At 45.8% G+C, this 12,790-nt stretch overlaps 1 protein-coding gene across 1 annotated transcript in view; it reads right to left on the bottom strand.

The window, feature by feature from the left end:
• Positions 1-12,790, bottom strand: part of LOC139051707 (uncharacterized) — a 133,879-nt gene that overhangs the window by 27,434 nt on the left and 93,655 nt on the right. The window contains exon 11 of the mRNA XM_070528674.1: positions 10,975-11,035. Coding sequence (XP_070384775.1) covers positions 10,975-11,035 — 61 coding nt within the window. The remainder of the gene's footprint in view (positions 1-10,974; positions 11,036-12,790) is intronic.

Raw genomic sequence — 12,790 nt, 5'->3', positions numbered from 1 at the left:
CACACAAAGGCCGATGAAGCTGCGCACATCCTTGACATACTTGGGAACAGGGAAGTGCGTAACAGCATGGATCTTGCCTGGGTCCGGTTGCACTGCGTTCGCGTCAACGAGATGCCCAAGCACGGTAATCTGGCGACGGCCGAATTGGCACTTCAATGCGTTGAATTGCAGACCGGCTCGGCGAAAAACGTCCAGGACTGCTGAGAGGCGCTCGAGGTGCGAAGGGAATGTTGGGGAGAGTACAATAACGCCGTCCAAGTAGCACAGGCACGTCGACTACTTGAAGCCGTGAAGAAGGGAGTCCACCATGCGTTCAAAAGTGGCTGGGGCGTTACATAGACCGAACGGCATCACTTTGAATTGATAAAGACCGTCGGGTGTTACAAAAGCAGTCTTCTCGCGGTCGAGATCGCCTATGGCTATCTGCCAGTAGCCGGAACGAAGGCCAATAGAGGAGAAATAGCGAGCACCATGGAGGCAGTCAAGGTCGTCATCAATCCGAGGTAGAGGATACACGTCCTTTTTTGTAACCCTGCTAAGGTGCTGGTAATACACGCAAAAGTGCCATGAGCCAACCTTCTTTTTGACCAGTACAACAGATGACGCCCATGGACTACATGACGGTTCAATAATGTTCTTGGCAAGCATTTTGCGAACTTCTGCGTGAATAACCTGACGATCAGCTGGTGAAACTCATTACGGGCGGCGATGAATAGGAGGGGCATCACAGGTATTATAGCGATGTTTAACTGCAGTAGTTTGGGCCAAAGGGCGATCGTTAAAGTCAAAAATATCGGGATAGGAAAACAGAACGCGGTGGAGCTCACGGGCGGGCTCAGACGGCATGTCGGGCGCAATCATATTCTGTAGGTCGGCGATGGTACAAATTGCCGCCTGCGATGGCAGAAGAGGATCAGTTGAATTGTCGTCTACTTCAATAGGTGCTACTGAATTATCCTCGAATGAGCAAAGCTGGGCCAGAGGCATCCCGCGGGGAAGCACTTGTGTCGTCAAGCCAAAATTGACCACTCGCCGGCAGACGCAATTCGCCGTAATGAATAAAACTGTATGAGGTACTGTGATACCGTGTGTAAGTAGGACGTCTTGCATAGGAGCCGCGATGTAGTGAATGTTGGGCACTGGGGGCGATGAGACTAAGTCAACGTAAGGCAGTGCCGAAGGTGGCAAGCGAAAAAAGTCGACGGAACTGAGGTGACTGAGGTGTGGTTCAGCGGGATCCAGAACAGGCAGATCAAAGCGGAGAGTGGTGGCGGAACAATCGATGAGAGCAAAATGCGCGGAGAGGAAGTCTAAGCCGAGGATGATGTCGTGGGGACAGTGAGCGATGACTGAATAGCACGATAGTGGAGCGATCTGCGAAGGAGACGCGGGCGGTACACATACCAATTACGGGGGCTGTTCCGCCATCGGCGACACGCACAACAGGCGTCGTGGCGGGCGTGATTATTTTCTTGAGCCTGTTACGAAGGTCAGCGCTCATTACCGACAAATGCGCCCCAGTGTCTATAAGAGCACACACAGAAACACTGTCGACTTGCACATCAAGAAGGTTCAGATGAGTGGGCAACGTCAGTAGAGGATTTGGCGGCGTAGGGAGCAATGCAGCGTCACCTCAAGGCGCTGCATCGTCTAGTTTTCCGGCTGGGAGTGGCGTCTGAAGGGAGTCGGCGAAAAGGAGCGACGGGGCTGGGGAGAGCGAGATTGTCGTCGTTGGGGCGAAGACGAACGAGAATAGGGGTGGTTCGGTGCAAGAGAATCAGCGGCGGCATTATAGGAGCGTGCGGCATAGGGACGAGAAGGGCCACCTGGGGAGCGAAAGTAGGTGGTATAAGTAGACGGGGTCGGTGAACTCCAGCGACTGCGACAGTGCCGAGAAATTGCCCGCTTCGATGGCAGCGAAACCAAATGGGCTTGTCGTCAGCGGTGCGCCAGCAGTACGAGGTACAGCGAACGTCCACCTCCGCTAGATATGTTACGTAGGAAGACGCAGAAAAAAAGCTATATACAAGTATATTTACAAGAAAATAGGCCACACTTGGCCAAGAGGCAACAGCCCGCGCTAGCCTCTAATCGTCGTCGTCGTCTTCACACTGCTCGCGTCTGCATGATCGCAAATACCGTACCGTAGCAATATTTTACTGAATCCATCAGACCTCGATAAATATAAATATCTGCAGCCACCGACTTCCTCGCCAAAACGCAGCGAATAGGCCTTCAAGATAAATTTAATTCTTGCACGCACATCTACATACCGACAATCCTTTCTTCCGCACACTATCACACTGTGGAATTCACATTATTTCTTTGGACTTCATTTCTTCGTTTTTTTTTTCATTCTGTTCACATCTACTTCCCACCTATATGCCTTTTCTACATGCCATAATAACTGTATGTTGCGTCCTTGCTTAACAGCTTACCAGTGCCGTTATTGTGTTACTACATTCATTGGTTGTGTACCTCTATGAAAGGTTTCACATTCCATTTACGTGCCTTCACCTGTCATTGAATTGTATTGAACCTTTTCGCCGAACAGTTCGTTCTAGAAAAACAAAATGGCGCTTCCGGCGGCGCACCGCACGTCGCCTCAGCGACAGCGTGCGCATACGAAACCATTAGCGCTTCCACTTTGCTTGTGTGCGATCAGCTGTAGGAAATGCAAACTGAGTTTTCGCGAACGCACTCACTCTGCTCCAATCATGTGAGATTTAATCATGAGCCTGTGTGCAGAAGTTAGCTGCAAGAATAGTGACGGCATGGCCTATTAAGGAATAGAATGAATCTGTCTAGCCAAGTTCACGGGCCGTCGTTGAAACTGTCCGTATACGTGTCGCCAACGTCGTATCAATAAGCCAATGGGCGCATACTTGAATATTTGCGTACCACATCGGCGCAATAAAAGACGGACCACACCGATAGCGCACGTGCGGTCGAAGCTGAATGTTTCGTGACGGTCCACAAGAGTAAGCGAGTTGCAAGCGATAATACGTCTTTGCTTGCAGATATTACAATGTACAAAACGGCTACGTTTCAAGCTTTGCGTGCAGCATGAACAAAGTTATTCGAACCGAGCACACCCGCGAACGATTAGGCAGTAATACTCTGATAGTGTCTGCACCAAGGAAATTTAGTGAGTCAGAAATGTGACAAGGCGCCGCTTCAATATATTATCGAATAATTAAGCGCAGAACGCACTAATCGTGGTTCAATTCATGAGCGGAAAGTTTGGATAGTTTGGAATGCATATTTAGCCTCGTTCTTAAAATGAGACCATGTACGCTGCTCGTGCCGTTTGGACATAGTCCAATCAGCTCCGAAAGCATTTTTGCATGTTCTCCGAAGCGATGGCCAAGGATCTGTGTCCTCCACACATTCACCGTCTACAATATCTCCCGAAACAGAAATTTGCTCAGCCGCCCCAGCGTCATGAACACCCACTGTAAACGCGGAGGCAACGAGGGCACCTGAAGCAAGCAGGGACGCCTCACCACGTGATCAAATGTGGCAGCGCCAAGGGGATCGCCTCGAACATGGTCAATAGTTTCTGCGTTTGCTTTCCAATGCTAATTCTGCAGACTACACTGCTCACTTTTTCTTTTCTGTAATGCTCATTCGTGTATATATTGCATACTTCGTGTGTTTCCATCATGTAAATACGCCTCCCCCTATACTGTAATGCCCGGATTGGAGAGATGTATGTATAATAAGAAATAAATACACATCTTTTTTCTGGATATTTTTCAATCGCGCCTCCATAATTCATCGCATCGCACCGTCTACGCAAGCAGTCAAACTTCCAACTGAGCTTCTTGCTGACAGAAACAGTTGGAAAGCTCGACAGTTTATTTATATGCCGGTCGACAACCGGGTGAACTGCTCGGCAGGTCACATTGCCACAACGCACTTTCTGCACTAAAATGAACTTGGTGCCCTATTTTATTTTTAGGCACTCCCAGTGTACAGTAACTAAACAATCAAGGCTGCATAAACTCTAAACAGACTGGCATTCTTGAAAATGTCTTTAACATATGCAATAGTGAAAAAATGATGAGTTGTACGTCCTTTGCAATCGCTTAGTTGCCTCCGGTAATTACCGGAGTTTGGTGCCATGAACACATGGGGTAAATATAGCGGTTTAGCGCACTATCGCATATTTAGGTTGCAAGAGGAATATAACGGAAGAACATAAAGAAACACGGAAAAAGCGTCTGAAAGACTATTGTTATCCTTTATATAGATATGTATACTTGCTAACGGTAACGTACAGCAGAGATAGCAACGATGAGTGCGTCGAGAAAGCGCTTAAAGGCATCGCACGTGACTGATCGCTACAGCGGATGTCCCCCTCCGTAGGCTGAGTCTGCAAAAGAACACGCCAACGTTGAGATGAGCGGTATGTTCTCAGCATTGAGCAACGCTTCACAACAGGAGCACGAGAGGGAAATTTGGCTCGTTAGTATGGCATCGCATAGATAACTGAGCGCAACCAGAAATCAAGGGAACTCAGGAACACAAGAAGTCTACAAAAACATGGCATACGATTGAGATTAGGGAACACGTTTACAAGACTGAGCAGAACTTCATGCTAGAAGCGTCAGATAGAAATTTAGGAAGGTTTCTATAGCACCCGTAACCGATTCTATTGAGCCGTGGATTCGCCACACGATTAAATCGTAGGCGTATCTTGTGCATGGATGAAGACTATGTAAAAAAGGTGGAATGACGGTATGCAGGACCAAGTGATTCTACTGCAATATTTCCAGAAGATCAAACAAGTAATTCGCGGATACAGCTTTCCATGTACAGACTGAACTCTTTGCGACAAAGACAAATAATTTACCGCTCCAGCTTGTATAAAAGGTTGAATTTTCTGCGTTATGCTTCTGTCTGCTGTATGCGCTCCAACCCATTTTTTATTTTTTCACAGACTCTAGAGGCTGACTGGTGATCCTGGACTCTTGTTCACTTGCCAGGCTATTGATCATCATCTTTGTCTTGAGCACATTAATCTTCAACCCCCCTTTTACACTCTCTCGGTTAAGGTCCTTAATCACTTGTTTTAATTTGTCCCCAGTGTTGCTGGACCGCACAATGTCATCTGCAAACCGAGGGTTTTCCAGCTTAGTGGGTCTTGCTGATTTGTTTCTACCTGGATTAGTATAGCCCCACTGGCTCGCTGCATTTTTGCCAGTGTCCGGCGCCCATTCAACCTTTCTCAATGTGGTGTACAGGAAGAGGCGAATTCAAGCTTGCCACCCTCTACATATAGCAGACAAGGTATAGAACCTGCTTATGTAATTCGAGGTTTGTATTGGCGAACCGAGCATTTACACGACTGGTTAGTTGCTCACCTTCTCAAGGCTCCAATCGGAATATTGTGCTGACATTCCACGACATCCGAAGCCGCACAGGGAATTCCTACAATGACGAGACACGCTTCGTTCATAAGGCGTGCTCAAATATCAACTGATCTAGGATAGCGGTACCGATGAGCTGATCTAGTTTCATGACGCGAATGCATTGCAAGGTACCCTAGTGCGGAAAGGCAAGTGCGTTGTTAGCGTTTTGCAATGGTTAACGGTGGGTAATTTGTACCTCTTTCCGTTAACCACGGGACTATCTACCCGAAATTCGGTGGATTTCGCTGCGTTCAAGCCATTCCGTTAAATGTCAACGCACCGGAGAGGTACATGCTCGCAACGCAATGGCGGATATTGACTGTACGATTACAAACCACACTGAAACTGCATGTTTTCTCCAACTACACGGTCCATATGCTTTCGGCGTCGACAGTATCTCAATATGCTCTGTGAAAGCAGGTGGTTTTGGCAACCTTTTTTTATGCCAGCGTGAATAAGTCTGCGATGTCATAAGGGCGCCTGAGCACTCGGGTGTTGACATTTTCCATCGTCGTCTTGTCAAATACCGAATGGTGTGACGAATCACACGCTCTTATAATTAAGAATATGCAGCATGCCTGACACCTATCGATTCAAGCGGCATGCGCGTAGTCCTCTGACCGAGGCTGTTGGCCTCAGCTGTCAGAGCCAAAGTCAGAAGTGTCTTTATTTAGGGATACAATGAATTACAAAATTTTCTGCATACAGAAGCAGGTCCCATAACCAGGCACTGAATCGGGACCTCCTATAGACACGCACGCGAGTTTTCTCGCTCAATGCGAGGGGGTGGGGGGGCGCAGCCAGTAAATACCAATGTATTTATTGACCAAATCAAGAAGGATTCTCTGCGACAAAGCACGTTTCTACTTTGCACAAAGTAAATACCGGCATAAGAAGAGTTGACAGTTGGGCTAGTTGGTCGTCCATAGTTGAAGTAGTAGCTTAGCGCAAATAAACCACAAACACAAGGAAGACAGACAAGGACAAGCGCTACTCGCAACTGTTTGATGGAAAGGAAGGATGGTGCATATATATATATCCTCTTGTCTTGAGAAGTTAGGGGTCCTTTCTTTTCGTTTTCCCTTCTCGCAGCGCTTGTGGCAGCGAAATGAGGTAGCTGTGCGCACGTCTTCGATTTCCTCAACGACACTGTGAAAACTTTACAAAAGTCGATGCCATTGCTTGGCCAACTGCAGCAGCGCTGGGCGTCAATTTCTGGTAGTTCGCTTTCGATTATGCATCTGAAGCTATGCAGAAGAAAATAAAATACCATTTGCGATTCTTTCCACAGAACAAGGCAAAAGTTTTCGACAACTGTGAAACTTTCTTTGAGAAAGCCGCATGGGTTTCCTTTGAAGCTTGGTGCTATGATCGGGTGGATATTTCCGGTCCTCATGTGCACAGTTTTTGGAGTAGAGTACAATGTCGGAGTTCCAAGCATCGCTAACGACACACCAATTCTAGCGAGGACGATGACAAAATTCTGGTACTCCTCAAGACCAGGCATGGGGAATGCCCAACATTTACACAACCAATTAACATGAGCCGTACGGACTAGAAAAAGCAACCTGCGAGGAATACTACATAAATCTACTCATTTCTCAGTTTTCATCGCATTATAATCCAAAGCAACGTTCGGCGTTTACCCTTTCCCTGACACGATAATCAAGTTGCCATGTTTAGTTAAACCTTAATTCAGCATTCGTAATTGGCTTTTCGGACGTCATATTCTACCACGCCGTCACCGTTTCCAACCTTTTTCTTGGTGAGCATCGACTGTAGTATGAACCATCTACGGACATTACAGAACGGGGTAATGGTGCGGTCTTGCATTTTTAAAAACGTACAGGAACCCCAATAAGTTGAGCGCCAAAGCATTTGACGACGACGCGTGAAGTCTAATGATTCAAGAATTAAAGCTACATTCATTATCGTAATGTTTCCAAAGCTACGGCTTTCGTTAGAACTCTTCGCGACAGTTAAATTTCTCGGCACACTTCCGACATAATGTGACCAGGACATAATGACTATGATTTATTTTTATTTGCGCTTCCTCAGCAACGGGCCAGTAACAGACAAAGCCTACTCGAGCCTTGTCTAGGGCCATAGCTAATCACGTTACTGATTGCATGTATTGCAGTCGAGCCAGTCGTCTATCTACTCGTAATCATATCTATATCGTGAAGCGTGTCTATCGCAAAACTGACGAATAAAACGTTTGTCCACTCCACTCACGAATTGCTTAGGGCTTCCTCTCTGGACCACTTCGAGCTCCATTGCTCAACGTCGACTCGGTTTCTACTCAACAGTCACGACCACCTGCCATCCTCTGAAATGGCTGCCACTGTAAGTCGCGCTGCGATTGAGGAAAAGGAAGTTGAGACTCACAGAGCTGACATCAATGCCTAAGTAAAGCACTGTACCGTCCACGCGATAACCTGAAAACATTTCCAGAATCTCTCGTGGAGAGGCTAAACAACTAATATGTTGGATTGCCTAAATTATTTACCATTATTTACATATACTGCGGTGTCATTACGTAATACTATCCAAGGGGCGGGTGCAGAAACGTGTTACACATGTGGAGTTATTGGGGTAGAATTCAATTATTGGGGTAGAATTCTCAACTTATTGGGGTTCCTGTACGTTTTTAAAAATGCAAGACCGCACCATTACCCCGTTCTGTAATGTCCGTAGATGGTTCATACTACAGTCGATGCTCACCAAGAAAAAGGTTGGAAACGGTGACGGCGTGGTAGAATATGACGTCAGAAAAGCCAATTACGAATGCTGAATTAAGGTTTAACTAAACATGGCAACTTGATTATCGTTTCAGGGAAAGGGAAAACGCCGAAAGTTACACACCGCCAACTGAAGCGAACACTTGTCTTGTACACGGGGAACCAAGCAGGCGCCAAACAAAATCTCGATTCCTCGTCAGTAGTTAAAATGCAGTGCCGGGAACTTCGCATATACCTTCCGAGGCAACAAAAAACCTTACATAGGATAGGATGTAGAAAATATTGCACTTTTAAGTAACAGCATACATGCAAAAACTCAAGCACAATGTGGAACTCTACCTGGGGAAAATATAACCCATAGCGTGGTACATTCGCTGAACGTTGTAATAAATCATGGACAAAATGGGTATAGAGCGCAGCCTATGAAGCATTAAACAGGGTGTTCGTTCTCTTTTTTAGTTGCTCCAAATTTGTTAGAGTGCCTGTGGTAGATTGCACAATTCTCGACCATGTTTTGACTTACTTGACGAGGATGAGAAACATGAAGTTTCGGAATTTGGTACACACATATAGTAGATATTTTAAGTGCATCGCTTGCATCGTCTGAAGCGGAGAACTGTGTTGCATGCTTTTCTACCTACGTGAAACTTGTACAACGTTTACGATGATTCTGCAAATAGTCTACTACAAGATTACGGGTGCATTTAGAGTAGTGAACAAAACAGTGATTTTCCCGTCTCTTTAACTGGTATTTTAGATACAGCTTAGACTATTCTCATATCGTTTTTCACAATCGAAGTACCTAGCGTCTACTGAAAAGGCAAATTAGTTGTAACAGGCCACAAAAAATGGCATTAGGTGTCATGCTAATTTACCCAGGTGATGCTACTGGGGAGCCGAAGCCTTTGCAGAGTACCGCCAACTGAAGCGAACACTTGTCTTGTACACGGGGAACCAAGCAGGCGCCAAACAAAATCTCGATTCCTCGTCAGTAGTTAAAATGCAGTGCCGGGAACTTCGCATATACCTTCCGAGGCAACGAAAAACCTTACATAGGATAGGATGTAGAAAATATTGCACTTTTAAGACCTATATACTGAGGGCACATTTTGCTACGTTCAAATACCGTAGTTAAATAAATTCTTGAAAGAAAGCTTTATCCTCAATGGAGAAATGCCGGCAACATTTACCTCGCGAGATATGTACATACTAACGCAAACAGCGTTATATAGACTGCGGTAATATTCGAGCGATATTTTCTTTAACATTGGGTGTTGCACTGAATTCGCAGTGCCTTTAAGCGAAAAAAGCACGTGTCACGCTCTCACCGAAAGCGTTACGAGGCATCCCCTGAAAGATTCCGAAATGCATGTGCGTGGAGGCGACAAACGATTAGGTATCCCGTGCAAAATACTAGAGGAATTAAGAACGCCGGCAGAGGGCGTCTCGGTTCAAGTCCACATTTTAAGTCAACTAAAGAAAGCCCTGTGTGTGCCCGTAAGTAACGTATGCCTTCTAGAAGCTGTGTAATGTACAGCGGATGGAAGCATAACCGCTGAGTGGTCGAGAGAAGCGAAAGGCGATAAGAGTGGTGGAAAAACGCAATGAAGAGATTGATACGACTGCATCCGTTGAAACGATAGGCCACGGTACGAGACAGAAATGTATTGAAAAAGAGAAAAAGAACCCTGAGGAGATGCAAAAAATGGTAGATGCAAACCATGTAAAGCATGCCCCATTAACCCGAGCAGGACAGGGGACTATTTGATAGTGCCCCGCTTAAAAGGCCATGCCAATAAATCATCCTCAAAATTGTCACCTCATGGCATTGGAATCCCGAGGCTATTTTGAGAACAAGCTAGATCTCCTTCGTCTGACGCTTTGATGACATGACTTCCTACAAAAATACTGACTGGATGCTACCAGTGCGATTTTTACGACATTATCGGAGGGGTGCTTGCTGAATGAATTTGTCTGGTGGCTGAAATTGTGGTTCTGTTTGCTGCCCCGTATCCGCCGTTGCTCTCCTAAATTCCGAAGCAATACAATTTTGTAAACATGCAAGTAAATCAGACTTTGCTTTCTAAGTGGGAAACCTGCAAAGTCGCAGAGAGTTTCAATGTCATTGAGTTTAAACAAATCCGTAATAACCATCGTTCGCACACTCGCCGAACCGCCAAACTTTTACAGAAACAGACTGGTACGGAAACATATTAGACATGTCGACTAATCAGAAGTCGTGTAACAGCATACATGCAGGAACTCATGTGCAGCAGGGAACTGTACCAATGGAAAATAAACCCAATAGATCGGACAAGAGCGCTAGCGGTTCTTTTTTCTTGGTAATATTGGTGAACTATGATCTTGAGAACTAATGTAGTAGCTTCAAAACAGGGACAAATTTCTTGGCTCGGCGTCTTGACAAGCAAAACGTAACGAACGAGGTTGTGGTCTTGGTTACATACGTAATGCCCTGCATTCGAGTATCGCCGAGTAGGAGACAGTCAGTTTTTTTGTGTGCTCAAGACACGCCCAAATGTGTGCAGATATTCCTAAAGTCAGGTTACGTGACCCTGACTTCGTTGGCACTACGTTCTGGTGCTAATCTTCAACTGCGAAATGTCAATGTAGAATGTTAGGCTAGTTGTAGTGTCATATTTTGGAGGCGGAAACACAAGAAAGGAGCATCATAAAACATTATAAGTATGGCGGCCAATTGAAGCCGCAGTGGTTATAATTTGACAGGAACACCTACTATAAAACGAGGCCCACATTATCGAAGAGAAAATTACCGCACAATTTCCTATCTTACTTACGATGTTCATGAAGTGGAAAACGGCGTGTGAATTCTGACATCAAGAACCACAGAGCAAGTTCCTGTAAGGAGAAGAAACGTATCCATGATTAGGCTCCGAATGGCCACATCTTCAGTCAGAGCGCATCAAGGTCGTTATCGTTCGATAGGGAGCCGCTCAGGCGTACAACGATTCACCCATTTATTACGCATGCTGTAATCGCTTGATGTATTACCTAAAAAAACATTGGGTGTGGTGCAGCCCCGCAAAATAAAAATCAGCTCATTTCCCAATGAATTCTATTCTTCAAGGGAATTTATTGCCACTTTGGCATATCTCGTAACATTTACCATGCCAATCGCGAGAAATTGTAGCATTAGAAAAAAAAATGTTTTACGAACATGAGCATTAACGTGTTTGGAAACATTACCGAAACGTACATTAAATCGTTGTAGTGCTAGAATTTGGGACGACCGAGTAGAAGTTAGCACCGCAAGTAAATAAGTAGAACATTTCCCGCCATAACAGAGAATCCCGGATGTCATTAAGACCAAAGGATTCTCGTAGTGGAACCTCAGGTCAAGTCTTACAACCATTTTCTTCCACCATCACTTCTGGGATTACGTCACATTATGCAGCCACCCTCGGCTTTAACGGTGGCGTGGTATCGCGCGACGCAGTCAAATTCAAAGCATTAAAAAAATTCGCAGTTTTGCAAAACGTGACGCTTGATTTCTCGTCTGCTTAATAAGAAGCAATTCTATATTCGCGGAGAGCTTTTTTTGGCTATGAAGCGAAAGCTACGTGGGCGAAGCTTTTGCACATAACTGTATTCGTACGCAATGTAGTCCGGGGGCGTTCGGCACCGGTTTCGGTTTCGCCAACCTCGCACAACCTCTCTAGTCAAGGCAGGTACAATAACTAGGCGTGAATGAATGTTTATTCACATACGATATGTACCAAGTTCTTAACAGCCGCATCGCAGCCTGTGTCGGAGCTCCGCAGCCGCCGTTTGACAACGCCTCACCGACGCTGCCGTCGGAAGACCCGCTGCAGCAGTCAGATCGCTCACTCGTTTGTACGTGCCGATGGTTGCGATTTCCAGAGGGGCTCGCTTGGTTTCCGCGAAGACACTGGAAAATTTTTTTCCATGTACTTCAACAGTCTTTAGTTGCTAATGTTAGTCAACAGCCTCTGAGGGGAGTTGATTGGCGGGACGGCAAGCGATGAACACCCTCCAGAAGACACGGGCGTCATTTTGCGTTGCATGAATGTGCGAAATTTGCCACAGTCACGGGTGTGCGAAAATTCGAAAGAGCAAACTAAAATTACAATAAAATACCAATATTTGACTGGTGAATGTTACGCACTGTTTCAAATTGGGTGCTGTAAATGGACTACTTCTGGCAGCGGTGAAAGAGGCGTGCTTAGTTTCCATCGCCTTCGCTTCATAGCCAACAAAAGTTGTCCGCGAGTATAGGATAGAAAAGTTTTGTCATCGTGTTGCCGAACACGGACGTTGTTCTCTTATGTAAAGCCTGTATTGTAGGGGCAACATGTTTGTGACAGTGAAACCTTACGACTGATTTATGACGTTAGCTTTACCGCCATCTTTCTTTAACAGCAAAGTTACGGCAAACAGTTTTCGTACAGTTCCCACGAAACGAATCGGCCTGCTTCGCAGTGATCCTCCCTCTCAGCTTCTTCGCTGAACGTGTAACTTGTTGCTTCAAGACAACGATGGAGATGAATGCCACAGTAGCCCTCAGCCATCAAGGCCGAGGACCTAAGTGCCAGATGACTTGTCATGGTGAGGTATAGTGCAAAAAAAAATCAT

Source organism: Dermacentor albipictus, unplaced genomic scaffold (genome assembly GCF_038994185.2).
Source record: "Dermacentor albipictus isolate Rhodes 1998 colony unplaced genomic scaffold, USDA_Dalb.pri_finalv2 scaffold_14, whole genome shotgun sequence".
NCBI classification, from domain to species: Eukaryota; Metazoa; Arthropoda; class Arachnida; order Ixodida; family Ixodidae; genus Dermacentor; species Dermacentor albipictus.
The sequence above is the reverse complement of the archived record's forward strand: the minus strand, read 5'-3'. Positions and strand labels throughout refer to the sequence as shown.